General features: G+C 59.6%; 1 protein-coding gene across 2 annotated transcripts in view; it reads right to left on the reverse strand.

Annotated features, from left to right (window-relative positions):
- CCDC85C (coiled-coil domain containing 85C) overlaps positions 1-19342 on the reverse strand; it is a 91944-nt gene that overhangs the window by 3505 nt on the left and 69097 nt on the right. Inside the window, exons 3-5 of one of the 2 annotated variants that reach the window (XM_003778372.5) lie at positions 6492-6599; positions 1537-1632; positions 668-766 (exon numbers count right to left, since the gene is read on the reverse strand). In XM_003778372.5, the coding sequence (XP_003778420.3) occupies positions 668-766; positions 1537-1632; positions 6492-6599 (303 nt within the window). Of the gene's footprint in view, positions 1-667; positions 767-1536; positions 1633-6491; positions 6600-8396; positions 12655-19342 lie in introns of those variants that run through there. The other variant, XM_063715729.1, reaches the window with a different exon arrangement.

Consider the following 19342-nt stretch of genomic DNA (forward strand, 5'->3'; position numbering starts at 1 on the left):
TATCGGGCCTGAGCAGGTCACTGCTGGGGTGTGGCTCAGCCTTGCAGCTGCCCAGTGGGGTCCACAGGCCCCGCTAAGTGATGCAGGGGAGGGGCTGCACAGTTCAGAGCCCCTCACCCCACTTTAAGCCCTGGGTTCAGACCCTATGAAACTCCTTCCCCAATGGCTCCTGCAAGCATCCAAGGAGACTGCCGATGGTGCTCAGCTGGGTCGGGCACGGGGCTCTCCTGGGCGGCCCCATCCTGGTGGGCTGGAGGGTTCCACCTGGACCTCCTGCTCTGAGCACCATCTGCCCAGCCGGCAGCCACAGGGGGCACCAGCAAGCTGGGAGGCCTGGGGGCCAGCACCCAGGGAACACCTGGGGCGAACAAACCAGTCCCGGGGGGTGGGAGGCTCAGGCTCTGTCCAGAACCCCAGGCACGGCACTCCTGGGGAGGGCGGATCTGCAGACACCAGGGGCCCTCTGGGAAGGGCAGGGGGCAGCGAGATGATGACGGGCCGGGGCTCCTAGCACCTCTGAGGCCTCCCCCCAGCCATCCAAGGCCACCTAGCCCTCACTGAGCATTTGAGAAATGGAGTCCCACATGGGGAAGGGTATGGCCATGCTGGGTGGCTCTGGTCGCACTCCCAGTGCCAAGCCTCTGCCCCCAGCCCCTAGAAGCCTCACGTTGCACATCTCGCGAACGATGGCCTTCTCCTTCTCACTCAGGTCCTCCTCACAGCTGTCCTGGAGCTGCCGGTCCAGATTCTCGTGTACCTCCAGGACCTGAAGGGAACGGGTCTCGGGGTCAGGGGCAGAGGCCACCGGCAGACCTCGGGCAAGTCACCTGGCCCCTGATTCTCAGCCTCCCCTGCTGCAAACCAAAGCTGAGGACCCTGAGCCGCTGGGCCCCTGGGGACAAGCATGGAAAAAACTGAGGGGCAGGTCGTCATCTCACCCTGCTGACACTGTGGATGCCCTACAAGGGAAGCAGCTCATGGCTGGGCCACCTGGGAGGAAGCAGACAGGCTGGGCAGGGAAGACCCTCAGACAGGTGGACTCACTCCAACCCAGGGCCCGCTGGAGATGAGTGGGCACTCGCCACGTGGAAGGGGTGTGAGTAGGCGTGGGCGTGTCCGCGCACGCATGTGGGATGTCGTGGGGCACGCACGGTGTGCATAGCCTGGAGAAACCGGAGCCCATCGGACTCACCAGTCTGCACCTGCAGAGGCTGGGCCTGGCAGACCTGAGGTTCGTTCTAGCCCCACTCCTGCCCCTATGTCTCTGGCTTTAGTGGGGTGCCTGCCCTCCCCGACCCCAGGCCTCAGTCTTGTTAGGTGCAGTGGCTCAGGGATGGCAGACAGGTGACACACTTATGACTGCCACCTCTGAGTTCTGCCTCACAGTGCTCCAGGCAGCCATGGTCACCCAGCCACCCACACACAGATGAAACCCCCCACCCCTGCCACTTGGATACCCCCAGGTGCAAAGGTCCCACAGTCTCGCGGTGTACCCAGCATCTGAGGACTTTTGAGGGAGCGGGTAGTGGCCCTCACCTTCATGGCATGCACGACAGCCTCGGGCTTCTGTCCTGCAGGGCTGTAGCCAGCAGAGGGGGGCGAGGGCAGCTCAGGTGCGGGGCAGGCCGGGCCCTGGGGAAGGCAATCACACATCTCAGCTCACCCTGGCTGGCTCCCACAGGAATGACCGGTGGCTCAGAGAAGGCCCCGATTCTGAGGGGCCAGGGCCCAGGCAGGAGGAAAAGGGGACCGGGGTGAGGCAGAGTAGGCAGATGTGAGGACGGAGACCCAAGGAGCCCGCAGCCAGTCTGGCCAGTCCCACCGACCAGGTCTTCTGCAGATGAAATGGTCCCTGATAGCACAGAGGCAAGAGGGGCGGTCCAGGGCCTACTCACACCTCTCAGGCTCCCCTATAACACCCCACAGATAGGACCTGGCATCTGTTTTGCAGGGAAAGTAAGTTCAGCCCAGGGAGGGCAAGAGACCCAGATCGCAGCAAGACCAGGAAAGTCTGGACTCAACCCTGGCACCTGACTCCAAACTCCCTTCCCCTGCCTGCCCTGGAGCCACCGGTGGGCGAGGCCGGCTTCGCCCTGAGCACTCCCTGGGGCCTGCCTCCCAGCTGCCACCTCCCAGCCCTGCGGGATGAATTGGCCGCCAGGTGCCCAGCTCCCACATCAGGCCTTGGGGAGGGGACCCAGCCTTTGTCAGAAGCTGCGTGTCTACCCAGGGGCAGGCAGTCCCACCCGCAGCTTCCTGCCTGGAAGGGTCCATGTGACTGGGAAGCCAGGTGCGGGGCTTCTGCCTCGGGCTGCAGTGGGGACCGCGGGGGCCCAACAGAACCAGCAGATCACAAGATGCAGGGAGAGGCTTGGGAGGAACTTACAAGTGCCCAGAGCCAGACAGAAAACACCCAGCGGTGCCCTGTGGGCCCTGGAAGCGGGGTTTCCAGGACGTCTTCGGGGCTCCCACGTCTGGCAATCCTTGGGCCAACCATGGAAGCTGAGTCTGCCGCCCTCTCTGTAAATGGGGCCCTGATGACACTCCCAATGGCCTGGCAGGCTCAGGGAGCTGGGCTGGAACCCTACCCAGGCCCTAACACTGCAGGGCTGGGCTCTGCGACCCTCAGGGCCCGGAACCCCCTGCAGGCCTGGTAGCCAACCCCTGGTGCTGTCCCCGCCCGGCAGGTTGACCGGCTCCTGCCTCCACATGGAAACCAGGCCCCACCCCTGAGGCTAGGGGGCCTGGGAGCTGCTACCTCCGGAGGCCCCCCGAGCCCTGGGGTCTAGGAAAGCATCATTGAGGTGGGGCCCAACCCACACTGAGCCTCGGTTTCCTCGTCTGGACAACAGAAAGGGTCCTCTGCCCGAGGGTGTGTGCAGACCCCTAACTCCAGCCCAGGCTGTTGGGTCTCTGTAGTGTAGGGAACCCAACAGGGATGCTGGGGGTTCCCCCTGGGGCAGCGCAAGGGGGCGCCCTGGCCTGATGCAGAAGGCGGCACTCCCCGTGCTGGACAGCAGGGGGCGCCAGTCGCACACGTACGGCCCTGGGAGACCTGGGCACCTACACCTTCCTGCACCTTCCGCTGCAGAACACAGGCCATGTGCCAGCCGGCCCCTGGCACCTCTGGCCTCATGTCCCCATCTGCACCAGGCCCCTGGGCTGCCTGTCCTGTTACAGCCCCCAGCTCTAGGGGGCTGGGATTTCTGCAGCACAGGCAGGAGGGAAACCAGGAGCGTGGGGGTGGGCTGTGCAAGCCGCCTCTCTCCTGCCCGCCTCACTGGGCAGTGGTGGGTGCCAGCGAGGGCGTGGCCTGGGATCCTGAAAGTGACACCAGGACTAGACAAAGTCCTAGTGTTACCTCCAGGGCATTCCCGGGGTACGGGGCCCCCAACTGCACAAGAACTCAGCTCCTTCGGGCCACACACACCTCCCACTGACTAGGTACCCACTTAGGGCAGATGGGCCCACTGAGTCCTTGCCACACTGTCCCAGCAGGCACTATCTTTTTACATGTTCATACATGCCCCCTTTTTTTTTTTTTTCTTTTGGGTGAGAGGATCTCACTCTGTCGCCCAGGCTGAAGTACAGTGGCACCACCTCAGCTCACTGCAGCCTTGACCTCCCAGGCTCAAGCAATCCTCCCACCCCAGCTTCCAGAGTAGTTGGAACTACAGGTGCACACCACCATGCCCGGCTTTTTTGTTTGTTTGTTTGTTTGTTTGGTAGAGACGGGGTTTCATCATGTTGCCCAGGCTGGTCTTGAACTCCTGGACTCAAGCAGTCCTCCTGTCTTGACCTCCCAAAGTGATGGGATTATAGGCGTGAGCCACTGAGCCTGGCCTACATGGCCACTTTACAGACAAGGAGAGTGAGGTTAAGAGAATGGCTTGCCCAAGACCAAACGGCTTGTAAACAATGGGGCTGGGCGTTGCACCCAAGTCTGTGGGACTCCTGAGCTGGTGCCCAAAGTGAGGATACCAGTGTGCACCAGAGAGAACTGAAAATAGACATCCACAAAATACCTGTCCCCAAACGCTCAGAGCAACACCATTCGTGTGAGCCCAAACATGGAAACCATCCAAATGTGCAGCAACAGATGAAGGAACCATGTGTTCCACCCACACGATGGAATAGTATTCAGCCATGAAAAGCAATGAAGACCAATACAAGGTACCTGTGGCTGGACCCTGAAAACGAGATTTGGAGTGAAAGAAGCCTGACACAAAAGGCCACACGTCATGTGATTCCATTTATACAAAATATCCAGAATAGGCAAATCCGTGGAGACAGAAAGCACCAACCAGTCGGTGGTTGCCGGTGGCTGGGAGGAAGGGGGACGGGAGTGATGGCTGATGGGTACAGGGTGTCTTTCTGGGGTGATGAAAATGTTCTATTGTGATGACGGCACAACTCTGAGTGTCCTCCCTCAGGAGGCTGATGGGTATAAACCACCTCCCACCCTCCACTGGGGACCAGCCTGGGCACCTGCCTTGACAGCCAGCGGATGGAGGGTATGGGCAGCAGTGGGCAGGGAGGGGGTGTCCACCCCAGAGAGTCACCTGCTTTATCCAGGGACTCTCCAGCATGCCCTCACTGTGCCCGTAACCCACAGGTAGCCTTAAAGGAGACTTGCCTGGGTCTGGAAGGGCCTGTGTCCCAGGCAGCGTCTGAGCCCAGAGATGGCCCTCTCCAGATAACCCCCTCACTCTCCAAGTGCCGGACATGGGCTCTCCAGGTCCCAGCAAGGGCCCGGTGCCCTGTGAACACTCCACGAGGTCCAGCCCCTGGGCCTCTGGCCCTGGCCCCTCCACAGCAGCCACTTCTCCAGGCTTCATGGCGGCCCCTCCCATGAGACACCTTGACCCCTCAACACCCACTCCTGGGGGCCTGCCCACCGACCAGCCCCGATCACGGCCCCTGCACCTCAGTCCATCCCACTCCTGGGGGCCTGCCCGCCGACCAGCCCCGATCATGGCCCCTGCACTTCAGTTTATCATCCGGCCTCCCGGCCTCATGGAGGAGCGACCCGTGCACAGCCCCCACGCTGGCCCCTGACCTCTAGGCACACACAGGCACCAGTACGCACTCACCGTGGCGCCCTGGCCATCCACCCCACCCCTATGAGCCTCACTTCCTCCTCTCCAAAGTAGGGGACACCCCCTCATGCACAGAGCAGTCTAGAGGAAAAAAGGAGGCAAGGGGAACAAACTCTTTCCCAAGGCTGCCTCCTCCAGGAAGCCTTCCTGAACGTTCCCAAACTCTGACAGCATTTTATCTGCACTCTCAGGCCTTGAGGCTCGGCCCATGCCTGGGTTGTGCTCTCCAGAGGCCTGCAGGGAGATAGCATCTGGCAGGCCTGGTACATGTGAGAGCTGTGCTTGCACAGCACTTCCCAACCGGCAGGCCACGCGGAGGACTTCGGGACATAGCACTGAGGAACTGCTAGCTGCTATTACTCCCTCCCACGATCTGAATGGATGAGAGGCATGGAGCATGAAGACTAAGGAGCCAGCCCCGTGAGGGCATCCCTTGGCTTTTCAGAGCCCTCCACCATGAAACAGTTAGAGCCTCGTTCAGCCACGGGACTCCCGGATAAATGCTTGGAATATCGGCCATTGACGGGCTTTGCTGCCTGCACAGGCTCTACAGCTGCATTCCTGGAGAAGGTGGAAGGGCAGCAAAAGAGAAATCGCAGAGCCAGCAGCCAGCACTGAGGCCCAGCAAGCTCTGTGGCGGGGGCCTGGGGTCAGCTTTGTGGGCGAGGGGTGCAAGGGAGAGAGGAGGAGGGGGCACAGCTGCTACAAGCGCACGTGCTGCCCAAGAAGCACCTCCATACACGGCTCTGCAGGTGCCGCAATGAGAACAGGTGCTTCCTAAGCATCAGCTACGCACCCGCCAGGGCTCCTGGACGCGTTAAGCCCCACAAGGCGAGGCCCCCAGTCCTAGGAGGGCAAGTGGGCCTGGACTCCCATGGCTCCCCACTGCCATCATATCCATCTACAGGGCACAGCCCTGAGCTAGGTTCCACTTCCCGGGAGCTGGCTCCGAGCCGCCCACCCCATTCCCTCCAGGCCAGGTCAGCCAGGTAGGGGCAGAGGATACCCCTGGAGGCATCAGGCTGGTCATTTCAGTGCAGAATCCACAAACCTGAACCCCAAGCTCCAGGGCTGGCTGGGCACCCTCTCCCCGCTGTCGCCAAGGAGTGGCACAGGCTAATAAGCTGCTCAGAGGGACAGCGGCTCGGCACGGGCAGCCCTGCGCACGTGGCCTCTGGAGACTGCCCCGCGCCTCCGGCAGCGTCAACCCACCTGGGGCTCCACCTCTAACTGCCACACTGGACGGGACACAGGGACACAGGGACACACGGCCTAGGGCTGAGGCTGAACTCGGGCACCCAGATTCTTGTGCCCCTCCGGGCAGGTCACTGGCCCGCCTGAGCCTCAGCCCCTCATCTGGAACATGCGGGCTTTTTTGGGGTGCACACTCACGTTCTGCAGGGAGTCCTGGTAGGAGGGCGGCAGGGACGCAAGCTGGGACTCCGAGTGGTAGGGCGAGAAGCCTTTCCGCAGTGTGCGGAACTCTCCGGAGCCTGCCTGCTGCAGGGGAGAGAAGGAGAGGGGTTAGACGGAGGGCCAGGCTGAGGAGGCCAAGGGCCCTGGGCATGGCTCCTCACAGCAGCAGGGTCTGCTCAAAGGCACGGCCCCGGAGGACCCCTCCACCCTCCCCTCCACACCCCTTATCCGTCCCCCGAGCCGGGATTAATCGATCCTCACTCTCCCCAGCTCAAATGTCAGCGATCCACTCTCCAACGTGGGCTTCATAAACATTTGTTGGATGGCTGAATAAACAGAATGAATGAATGAAGGAGAGCCAGTGAGAGCAAGTGAGGAGAGAGTGTCTCCCACCCCGTGACTCACCCTGGCTCCTCCGCTCCAACTTCCTGCCCTTGGGTCCCTGCACAGATGGCACTACTCACAGGGCCTGGGCCAGCCATCGGCAGCAGACGGGCCACATCCACAGGTGAGGCCTCCCACCTCCCACGGGTTCAGGGCTCTCTAGGGATGCTCCGCCCAGGCTGCCTCCCCCATCAGATGGGCAGGGAGCTCCTAAAGCAGGTCCTGGGTGCTGCCTCTGAATCCCTGAGAACTCGTGCAAGCTGTGGGGTCTAACTAATGCCCTGCACACAGGAGGGAGGGAGGAAGGCTTGGCCTTAGACCCTTTGCTTAAGAGCAAAGCAAACACCACCAACCCCCAGAATTTGGGGCTGGGGCTGGGACCAGGAGCCAGAATGAATCCACAGGTCCCACCCATAAACTTCTCAGGTCAGTCCCACCGTGGCCCTCCCCTGGCCCGGCCCAGCAGAAGGCCCGGCCTTTCTTTTCTTTCTGCATCACTAAAGGGTTGTGGGTGTTTCTGGCCGAAACACCCTTTTCTACTTCAAAGGAACTGAGAGAAAGCGGCTGGGCAGATAAAACACTGCGGAATGTCCCATAAATCAGCAGGCTGTTGAGTTACCCAAACAAACTGCAGGGGCAGGGGAGGCCCAGGCTGGGGCTGGGCTAGGGCAGGGGCAAGGAGGGCAGGACAGGCTGCAGCCATGTCTGGGGTCCCAGTTCCACTCACCAGCCCCTCGGCCTGGCTTTGAAAGATCCCCCACACACCCTGCTTGCCTCCCTCAAAAGCTGGACCTGGCCCCGCACTTCTCACAAGCCCCAGCCTCACTGAGGTCCAGCTCTTGTGTTCTCCCAGCCCCATCAGAGCCCTGGCCAGGCCCCCCACTGGGGCTGGGAGGTCTCAAGAGCTTGGCTCAAGGGCCAGCAAACAGCCGTGTCCTCCGGGGGGTGAGGAGGCAAGTGGATGCTCTATTACCAGCTCCCACGGAGGCCCACGGAGCCAAGACAGGAAAGCAGGGATCCGGGCAGTGATTCCCCTCATTAAATAGCCCACGCCCACCAGACGCCGGTCAGCCAGGGCAGCTGGGCACTGGAGGCTGGGAGCTGCTTCCTGGGCCTCAGGGAGGACCTGGGTGTGGTCCAAGGCCAGGGAGGGACATAAAGGAGAGAGAGAAGTGGGAACAAACCTTCCTGCAGGGCCCCCAAAGTGTGATGATGGGTTTTAGATAACCCTGGCGAGCATTGCAAAGGGGTCTCAGCACGGGGGCCTTGGGCACAGCCCTGAACCATCAAATGGGACTGCCATGCCCTGACCAAGGTATTAACCCTGGCTGACCCTGCCTAGGTTAACTAGAGGCACTCATGGCCCCCAGGTGGAGGTCAGATCAAGGAAAGCCCCCTCCCCACCCACCAGGTACCAAAAAGAGGAAGAGGCTACAGCCCCCACCCCTAGGCCCAGCACTCACTCACCTTCCCCCAACCATGAGTGACACCCCTCCCCCCACCCCATCAGAGCCACCCATGCCTCCCTGGGTCACCTCTCCTGAGAGATGTACCCCTAAGGGCAAAAATTCCAAACCACCTGATTTTCTTGGCCAGGACTCTGCAACAGTAAGAGAGTTACAAAATCTTCTCCAATGGAGAATGCATTCTAAGCCAGCACACACTCTGAATGCGTGCGCGCACATACGCACAGTCTGACTACTGGGCCACACAGCCAGGAAGGGTACACCTGGGATTGGAACAGCTGCCCTCCCCTTCAGCCGGCCCTGCCCTGCCCTGCTCAGCTTCTGTTTGGACTCCGGCATCCCTTCCTCCACATCCTCTCTGGCCCTCGACCAAAAGGGCTCCCACGTGCTGTTACTGAAAACGCGGGTTTGTGCTGCCGTCCCTTCCCCTCCCCCAGATAATTTCCCTGGGAGAAGATGTGCCTGCGTGAGCATGAGGGAGGTTTTTAATTAGCTGCACGCAATTCCCACCCTTGCCTTCGGTGAGCCTCTATAAACATTTGCATGTCCATAGAACTTTATTAGCAAGCCACAAAGCCAGGCAGGAAAAACACACAATCTCTCATTAAGGGGCAATGTGACTAATGACGCATCAAATGAGTAACCATTATTGCACTTAAATCCAAATTAAAAATCCTGCTATGAGACAGGTCACTCCCTTTGCAGAATGAGATTCCCTAGGATTTCCCCGAGGAGGGGAAGCAGGAGCTGAAATCACCTGCTGGGCTTGTTCTGCACACAGAGAAGAGCTCGCAGCTAAGGAAGGTGCTGGCCTTTCCTGGGTGGGGAGGTGGGGGGTCCACTGCCGCTCCCCAGGAACACCCACCTGCCCAGTCTTCCTGGGGTGGCTCCCTCAGGACCCAGGGAGAAGGGATCTTACACACAGAGCTGCCAGCTCAGAGCTCAAACAAGATTTCCCGAATCCTTAACATGGTGGGGCCAGCCCTGCCAAACACACAGCGTGGCCCCAGCCCTGCCAAACACACAGCATGGCCCCTTCCACCCTGGCCAGGCGCAATCCGCATTACTCACTTCTAGGGCTTCCAGAGGGCAGCATGAGTGTCCCGGACTAGGGAGGAAGAGACCCAGGAGGTTGCAGGGCCCCCTTTTCCACTGAGGACCGGAGTTCAGGATACCCCCAGCCTGTATCCAGGGCCTTCACTGCAACACTGCCCGACTCGGGGCCCAGTGGGGACTCGCTGGGTGAACTCCAGTCGTTCCCCAGCCCTTTCTGGGCCTCTGCAGTGCGGCCCAGCCTTCTCCCCAGAGGGGGAACCCCGTCCTGCAGGGAATGCCTGCCTGCAAAGCTGCAGGGGGCCTATGTGGGGCCACCGTGGGGTGACCCCTAGGGAGCATTGTCAGAGGGGGTGCTGAACAGAAAGAGGATGAGACATGGAGACAAAGAGCCCGCCCACCCCAGCCTGCCCACCTGAGGCTGCTTGTTTGGGAAGGATGGGTGGGGTGACTGCGGGCAGGAAGCGCCTTTCTGGGCTGTGCTCAGGGGAGCTGCTCTCACCCTGCTTCCTGCTCCCAGAGAGCTTTTGGGGCCTCAAATGTGCCTTCTGCTGCATCGGTTATGTGACCAAGAGGCACAAACAGAGCACCTTCTGTGTGCCAGGCACCGCGCTGTGCCCCATCAGGGAGGCAGCAACTAAAGGGGAGTGAGGGCTGGGGGTGGAGGCAGGCGCTGAAGAGGGGGTGCCCTGTGTCCCCACCTGGGCAGCCTGCCCGCAAGTGACCACTTGGACCACCTGACTCGGAGCCCCAGGCTGATTCACACGGAATGCCCTGGGAAGGCATCCCCGTGGAGGGGCCACCTGGCGCGACTCTGGACCGGGTGTCTCAGTGCTCAGTGCAGGGATGGGTGGGTGCCTGCGAGGGTCCTCCCTCCTCAGCACCCTCCAGGATGCCTGACAGTTGAGCGTGGGCCCTTGGCACCGTGTGGCACAGCACAGCTCGGCTCAGCTGGACAGCCAGGTGTGGCCAGGGTCCAGGACCACAGTGGACAGCAACGCAGCCACATCCCTCTCCCCCTCCCAAATTTAGGTCATGCCAATGACTGTGTCTGACTTAGGAGACACTGTGGGGCTCAGGGAGAGGACCCCAACACAGGCCTCCCCCAGCCCAGACTCTCCTGGGTCAGGTGCCCTCCTGCTTCTGGCCTGTGGGGGCTCCAGGGGATCTGTCACAAGAGGCCAGTTTCACCGCAGCTGAAGAGCTTGAAGGTGCCGTCTGCAGGGAGGGGCCTACATCCACCCTCAGAGCAATGGGAACCTGGGCAGGAAAAAGCCACATGAGCCCGGGCCCTGTGCAGCTCCTGCAGGCACTAACAATGCCTCTGCCCTGAGCGTGTGCTGAGATGGTCTCCAGGTCCCCGTGGTCACTGTGCAGTCCCCAGGCTGGGATGGGGGCCAGGCTGGAGGACAGGGAGCTGGAGAGAGCTCCTTCCAGTTCACATTTCCCGCCAATCCCACTCCCACAGATGAGCCATCATCCCAGGGGCTACGGAGGCGAGAGGTGAGACCCAGGGGGCAAGGCCAGGGCCCGGTGACCACCCCGTCCCCAAGACCTGGCGACCTTCCTCCAGGAAGAGGAAGCGGGGGCAAGGCCAGGGCCCAGTGACCAACCCATCCCCAAGACCTGGCAACGTCCCTCCAGGAAGAGGAAGCACTGTGGGAGCTCCTAGGGTTGGTCAGTGATGCGTAATCAACGGTCTGGGTGCCGAGTAATAAACCCAGGACCTCAGCGGCCTGTCAGGCTGACACCTCCACCCAGGAAGTGCTGGAAGACAGTGCACCCTCAGCTGGCTGCGCTGGGGGACCCACCTGGAAGCAGAGGCTCGAATGCGTGACTTGGGGAGACCATTCTCCCACCAGGGGCCCCAGCAGCTCCAGGGGCAGCTGGGGCCACAGACTAGCCTGGCCTCCACTGTCCTGCTCCAAACTAAAGCCCACCGAGATTCAGTTGTCATCTGTCTCGGGGGATCCTCAGAGGGAGAGCGCAGAGAAAGCAGGGAGGACGCAGGACAGGGCTGGGGTCGGGGCTGTGCAGCGCAGCACAGCGGCCTCCACAGAAGACAGGCCTCAACTTGACCCCACGGGAACCGCACCAGAGTTGTTCCCACGAGGGCAAGCAGGAGGTTTGTGTCCACACGTCTGTCAGTCGTGCCTGTGGGCTGCTCTGGAAGGGGAGGGAGACTTGGCACTGTGTAATGACGTTGTTGGTTTATCGTCTGTCTGCGTGGCTGGACAGGTGTGGTTCACCTCCCAGCCCAAGCCCAGGGCTGGCACACAGTTGGTCACTGGTTCTCAAATGGGGGTGAGGCCCCCAGAGGACAACTCGCAGTGTCTACAGACACTTTTTAGTGTCAGCTTGGGCACGGGGTGGAAGACCCCCGGAGGGTAATGCGGGGCAGGTATTCTGGGGCGGGCAGTCTCAGGACGGGGAGAAGGGACAGAGATGAGACCACGTGGAGGCCTGAGAGCTGGCAGGAGAGTGGCCGGTGCCTAAAGGGCCTGGCTCCACGGGTCTCGAGGCTGGGCACAGGTGGGAGCTGAGTTCACCCAGCAGCTCCCCAGTCCCAGGCCCTGTCCAGCAGGGATCTGGCTGCAGCCCAGGGTGCCTGGCATGGTGACTCATGCTGACCCTCAGAACTGTGCAAACCACGCAGAACCCTCAGCCCAGTGCCCACCCAGCTCAGCAGCCCTGGAGACCTCCCTCAAGGACCTAGGCAGCTTCCCGCCGGGAGCCACAGCTGGGTGGGCATGTGGGCCCCGGCCTCGTCTCCACTAACTCATGCAGACTTGCAAGCCCCTCCTCCTGCCATGCATTGCAGGTGTCTCGCTTCAAAGTGGGGATTAGCACCAGCCCTGCCGCCCTCCAGAGGCGGGAGGATCCCGGGCACCTGGGCAAGGTGCGTGAAAAGGGGCTCGCACCACGGAGAGCCCTCGGGGGCAGTCGCTGCATGACTGTCTTGCTATTATTTTGCAAAGCTGGAAGTGTTGCCAGTAATGCCAGCTCGAGGAGAGGGCAGATCCCAAGAAGACTCCAAAGATAGGGCCAGCGCAGCCTGGGAAGGAAGTGCTCCCAGGAAAGAACGGGAGGGTGCTGGGGAGTGGGGGACAGAGCACACAGCAGCGCACAGCACACAAAGCAGCCTCCCGACCCCCACAAACACCACTGCAAACACGCCTCCCACCAGGCAGCTCTACCTGAAGCCAGCTTCTTGGGCGGCCATAGGGGCGGGGCAGCTAGAAGGAAGGAGAACAGTGTCACCCAGTAAATGCCAACCATGCTCATCACTCTGCCCAGTGCCTTCCCTGGACATCTATTAGCCCAAAGCCACCAGGACCTCAGCTGAGCCGGAGTGGTTTTCCCACACCGAAGGCCAGGGTTGGGGCTCACCAAGGCGACTCCAGGAGCTCCACGTCTTCAGAAACTCCAGATTCACAAGGACTCACTGAACACCTGCCATGTGCCCGGCACTGGGTCCCTAGGAGCGCCCACCACCCCCCATAGCCCGCCCCAAAACTCACACCAGGATGGAGCCACCCCAAGTGCCCTGCTACCCTCCCAGGGAAAAGCAACCCTTTGAGAAGCCCTGGGATGGGGTGCCCCGGCCTAGAGGCACCCCAAGATCCCAGCAGCTCAGAGAGGCCAGGTAGGAGATGCACGCCCTATCTGGCCCCCTGTTCTAGCCTCAAGGCGAAGATGACCTGCTAGGTCGCCCACAAGAGCTAGACAGCCATACCAACTGGATTTACTTTCTTTTTCTTCTTTAATTTTGAAAGAACTCGTTTGTAGGGGGGAGCAACACACACTGGGGCGTGTTAGGGGGACGGGGGGAGGGAGAGCATCAGGAAGAAGAGCTAATGCATGCTGGGCTGAGTACCTGGGCCATGGGCTGATCTGTGCAGCAAACCACCACGGCACACGTGTACTCGTGTAACAAACCTGCATGTCCCGCACATGTACCCAGGAACTTAAAATAAAAGTCGATGGGGAAAAAAAGGAAAATAAAAAAAAGAATAAGGGGGCTGCCGCTTCAGCTGGGGGTCCAGAGACATATTCCCAATCTGCACTCAGAAGGGTGCGGCCATGTGTGGCTGATGTCACTTACCCATGGCTGGCACTGCTCCTCCCTTGGTCCCCATGTCATTTCACACCCGAAATCCCATTTTTCAAACTCAGGTGTAGGCGCCATTCAGGGCCATGCAGCCTGTGACTGATGAGGTAACACGCAGACCAGGTCTTGTTCACCACGATGACCATCCCTCCCTTCCCAGGTCCCTCTGCAGGCCTGTTACTTGTTCTAGTGAGGTAAGTGAGGGACAGGCCTGTGGGAGGCTTTGAGGTATGCAGTTTTGTGTGTGTGTGTGTGTGTGTGTGTGTGTGTGTGTGTGTGTGTTTTGTTTCTTTTGGGTTTTTTTGTTTTGTTTTGTTTTTGAGATGAAGTTTCACTCTGTCACCCAGGCTGGAGTGCAGTGCTGTAATCTCGGCTCACTGCAACCTCTGCCTCCAGGTTTCCAGCAATTCTCCTGCCTCGGCCTCCCAAGTAGCTGGGATTACAGGTGCCGGCCACCATGCCTGGCTAATTTTTGTATTTTTTAGTAGAGATGAGGTTTCACCATGTTGGCCAGGCTGGTCTCGAACTCCTGATCTCAGGTGATCTGCCAGCCTTGGCCTCCCAACGTGCTGGGATTATAGGCGTGAGCCACTGCACCTAGCTGAGGGGTGCAGATTTGCAAAACCCAAATCCTACCCTGGCTGAGTAAGCCAGAGCAGCTCCTCAACTTTCCGGGCCTCTGTTTGCACATAAACTGGCGTGAGGCGGAGGCTGGCGGAGGCTATGGCTGGCCCACGATGGACAGGAAAGATCACGGTGGTTAACCCGCCACCCTTACCGCCGACAGCCCGACTCCCAGTCCTTTCCACAATTTGCCTTTTCATCCTCTGAACAATGTATGTGTCAGACACCATTAGTGTCCCCATTTTGCAGAGGGGGAAACTGAGGTGCAGAGAGGTTAAGCGACCTGTTCAGTGCCACTCTGCTGGCAGGTGGCACCAGTGAGACTTGAACCAGGCCTTCTGGCACTGGCATCCTGCACTTGGCCTGTCAGCCCTGGTGACTCTCCCCCAGCATCTGGCTCACGGTGGACACTCCTTACACTGCTGGTGCTAGGGCACGGAGGTGGAATTTCCTGTTCCCATTCTGCCCACATTGCGAGACTGACCATCTGTTCATTGGCTGGAAGGCTGGAAAGAGGGGGTTTCCTCCCTGGGCAAGGGAGAGGCCAAACTGACTCTGAGGTTCGACTAAGGAAGAGACCCAGAGACTACACTGCCTATGACAGAGGTGATGCGGCAAGGCGGCCAACCCAGGACGCCAAACACGCAGGGCAGGGAAGGGCTTGGAGCCTGCTACCAAAGCATGGAAACGCTGACCAACAGAGATGCCCACGAGGACCACCGTGAGGCCAGCATCTCCGGAGGAACCCGGGCTCAGGACAGCCCATCCTCCTCGGGACACAGAACTGAAGCGGTGGCCATGGATTCAGACAGCGGCAGATCGATCCCCTCTTCCCCCACACTTGAAGGGCTCAGAACTCAAAGGACAAAGAGCAGCGGTTCCTCGGGGATGGGCCAGGCCCAAGGGGCAGCAGAGGGCACATGGTCAGCCAGACCTCGAAAGATCCCAGGCCCTTGGGACCGCCTGGGGTGCTTCCCAGGGGCCACATCAGACTGCACTGGGCATCACCATCACCCCTGCCTCCCAGGTGAGGACACTGAGGCTCTGGGAGAGAGAGGATTTCACCTGAAGCCACACAGCAGGTGAAGGCTGGGGCGGGGGCTATTGGAGTTTACAGGGAGAAGAGCCTGTCTACAAGCTGAGGAGAGAGGCCTCAGAAGGAGCCAGCCCTGCTGATGCCTTGATCTCAGACTTCCAACCTCCAGGACTGTGAGGAAATAAATTTCTGTGGTTTAAGTCCCCCAGTCTGTGCAACTCTGTTATGGCAGCCCTACCAGATGAATACAACATCCATGTCAGGAAATCCACCTTCATCCAGACCTCAGTTTCCCCATCTGTGCCTAGTGTGAATTCTGGGTCTCTTTCAGCAGCCCTTTGGTACGTGGCAGGCCAGGGGAGAGGTGGGCACAGCGCAGGGGAAGAGCGGGGAGGAGGAGGGCGGGCTGGGGGCCCTTCAGTCACCAGCCCAGACCCCAGCCTCGCTCCCCAAGCTGGCCCTCTGGTCTAGGGAGAGAGAATATCAGGAGAGCTCCCTGCTCTTTTGTAAAGCTGGCTTTTTTGGCGCACAATGGAGGCTTCATTTATCAGCCCAGCAGGGGAGTTAACAAGAGGTCCCAGCGTCAATTACAGCCGCCCCCAGCCCAGCCCGGCTGGGCACAGAGAATCCACAGGAAAAATAATAACGTGCACGGAGTCTTGAGATGAATCATCGCGGAGGAAGCAGCTGTGTTGATGAAATTTTAAAGCCAACATGAGAAAGAAAATACGAACAGCAATACCGTAATTGAGTCTGTGAACATGCTGGTACATTTTTAATTAAACCTATTTTGGAGTTAAATAGAGGCCACGGGTGGGGGTGGGCGGGGACCGTGGGGAGTAGGAATCCTACCCTCCCACCCAAACCCCAAAGCCACGTCACCTTATGATATTCCAGAGAAGAGCATTCCTCTCTCCTGCTTTTCACCAACAGGAAGAGTCCCTGCTTTGCGCAGAGGTGGGGGTTTCTGTACAACTTGATTTCCCTGACAAGATTTAAATGCCAGAATCACAGAATCTCACGAGCCAGAGTCCACGAGGCTTAGGACAGCATCTCATTCAAGGCTGCGATTGCTTTCTTCAAGATTCCCAAACATAGTCACCCAGCCATCTCTTGATTATCTCTAAAGATGGTACCCTCACTACCTGCTGAAGCCCTCCCTTGGTTAAGTGGGCCTTCCTTATTCTGAGCAAGAACAGCCTCCCCTCTTGGCCGTGGAGATTGGACAGGGATCAGCCACAGGCTCCCCAAGGCACATCCACCCAGTTCAACTATGCTGAGCACTGGAGACACCGATGTGGCCACTCAGACCCTGTAGCCCTGTCCTGGAGAAGATGACAGTCCCACAGGGGTGGGGGCCAGGATCCACAAGGTGGGTCATGACACCGTATCAGCAAAGGTAGGCAGGCCAGGGACTGAGAGAGCTCAGGGCAAGCACCAGGCCACCTGTGGGTAGTCAGGGAGGGCTGCAGACAGGAGGCCAGGAGGACGGAGACTAAGTAAACCCCATCTTCCTGGTGCCTCCCTGAGAATGGGGCCACCGCTTTCCTCACAGGCAGTGCCCTGCCATGAGCTCTCTTCACCTCCCCTATCCTCCAGGGGCCTTTCTGTGCATGTGGGTCCTGCGGGCTGGGCAAGGTGGTGGTCAGGCAGGAACAAGGGTGAGACCGTCCTGCCAGCCCCCTGAGGGCAGGCCTCTGCCTGGCCAGCCCTGCATCCCCAGGGCCACATACATAGTAGGTGGTCAGTTACACACTGAGCGAATGAGTGCCCACTTCTCAGATGAGCAAACCCAGGTCTGGGAGAGAAAGTGGCTTAAGGATCCCCATAAAGCTGCTGCCATTGAAGCTGCCCCAGGAAACCAAAGGCAGGCTTGGGACCCACTGCTGCCGAGAGCCAGGGGCCCCTCCCTCACCCCGTCTCTCTGTCTCTCTCTCCTACATGGCTAGAACGGCAGTGCCCTCCTCCGTGGCCAGCAGGAACCCTGCCCATGATCCCAGCTCCTCTGGTTCTTCTTCTTTTTTTTTTTTTTTTTTTTTTTTTTTGAGGTGGAGTCTCACTCTGTTTCCCAGGCTGGAGTGCAGTGGGGCAATCTCGGCTCACTGCAACCTCCACCTCCCAGGTTCAAGCGATTCTCCTGCCTCAGCCTCCCAAGTAGTTGGGATTACAGGCACGTGCCACCATGCAAGGCTAATTTTTGTATTTTTAGTAGAGACTGGGTTTTGCTGTGTTGCCCAGGCTGATCTCAAATTCCTGACCTCAAGTGATCCACCCACCTCAGCCTCCCAAAGTGCTGGGGTTACAGGTGTGAGCCACCACATCCAGCCGTGGCTCCTCTGGTTCTGCTGATGCCATGGGCTCTGGGGATGCCACCAGCTCCTGAAGCCTTTGTTATGAGGTTCAGGGGCCTCCACTGCAGCATGGGGACAGGGCACTGGGGCCAAGGCCCCAGCAGCATACGGCTGCCTCCTTTCAGAGTGCTGGGTATGGCCCTGACAACACTTGCTGGGAGCCCCAGGGCAAGACCTCTGCCTGCTGCAGAGTCCATGCTGAGAAAGCAGCTAGGGATAGGCCCTGGGTGCCCTCCTGCCACACCACACAGAGATACAAGCTCCTTCAGCCACCACTCCAGCAGCATGGCTTGACCGGGCATCATTTGGTGAGAAAGCAAATTTCTGCTAAAGAAACGAAACACTTTGAACCCTTTCTGCACTGGATGATCTCTGAATTCCGCGCCCTGGTTGTATGTCACAACAAGCAGGCAACAGCGGGTTTCCGTTCCTGAATTCCAGTCCAACTGCCTGCAGCCAGCAAGCCTGTGTCCAGGCAAGGGCCAGCAGCTCCCCAGCCATCAAGATCTGATGTCGATGCCCCGCAGGCCTGGCCCATGGATGAGGATGTGAACAGAGCCCTGCTGCTACCCCCAGGGAGCAGGTGGGAACAGGCCTGGGGAGGGAGGGGGCCCTGGGCAGAGCCAGCCCGTCCATCCTTGGGGCTCAAGGCTGAAGCTCCCATCCACCTCCACCTGTGTACAGGTGGGTGCAGGGCAGGTGGACACAGCTTATGGTGGAGGGCCCCCGTGAGACCGGGGGCACCCCAGGAAGGAAGGCAGGAAGAAGGGCTGCTCCTCCACAGCCCGCGTGGGCGCAGGTCCGTGGTCAGGAACTGGGATGTATTTTTCCAGTGGGACACTGTGGCCTGCAGGGGCCAAGGGGTCAGGGACACTCCTGTCCTGGTGGAAACAGGACCATGAGCTGCTCTCTGGTTGGACTGCGGAACACACTTCTCATAGAAATAACACTGCAGGGCCGGGCACAGTGGCTCACACCTGTAATCCCAGCACTTTGGGAGGCCAATGTGGGAGGATCACCTGAGGTCGGGAGTTCGAGACCAGCCTGACCAACATGGTGAAACCCTGTCTCTACTAAAAATACAAAATTAGCCAGGCGTGGTGGCTCATGCCTGTAATCCCAGCTACTCAGGAGGCTGAGGCAGGAGAATCATTTGAACCCGGGAGACAGAGGTTGCGGTGAGCTGAGATCACGCCATTGTACTCCAGCCTGAGCAACAAGAGCGAAATTCCATCTCAAAAAAAGAAAGAAAGAAAGAAAGAAAGAAGGAACACTGCAAACAGCATCCCAAATTCAGAGCCGGAGCTTCCAACCCACTTCTTCACAGGAACAATGAGACAAAGAAACTCCAGATCAGGGCAGACGCGTGAGGTCACTGACCCGGGGGCCCAAGCTTCAGCCACCAGAGCACAGTCCTGGCCCTTGCACTGCAGAGCAGTAGCCCCCTGCCACCACCCAGAGGCAGGACTGCCTCTCCTACACACTGCATGGGGACCTTCCCCAAAGCAAAAGTCCCTAAGCCATGACCTTCTCCTGGTGTCACTTCTGCCTACAGCTCTCACACACCCTCCTTAGCAACCACAATGGCCCCGCCAGGTCTGCAATGGAAGGCTTGCATCTAGGGAGCCCCACTCCACAGACAGGTGAGACCCCAGCCCTTCCTGCCCTCACCAGCCCTGGGAAGCCAGCACGGCCTGTGGCCAAAGCCCTTCACCATAGGGCACCTGACAGCAAGGCATGAAATTACAAAAGCCAGCCTTGCCATTCAGAGCTTGGCTACGCACTTGCGCCTGTATGGTGGT

The sequence above is a fragment of the Pongo abelii genome, chromosome 15, assembly GCF_028885655.2.
Source record: "Pongo abelii isolate AG06213 chromosome 15, NHGRI_mPonAbe1-v2.0_pri, whole genome shotgun sequence".
NCBI classification, from domain to species: Eukaryota; Metazoa; Chordata; class Mammalia; order Primates; family Hominidae; genus Pongo; species Pongo abelii.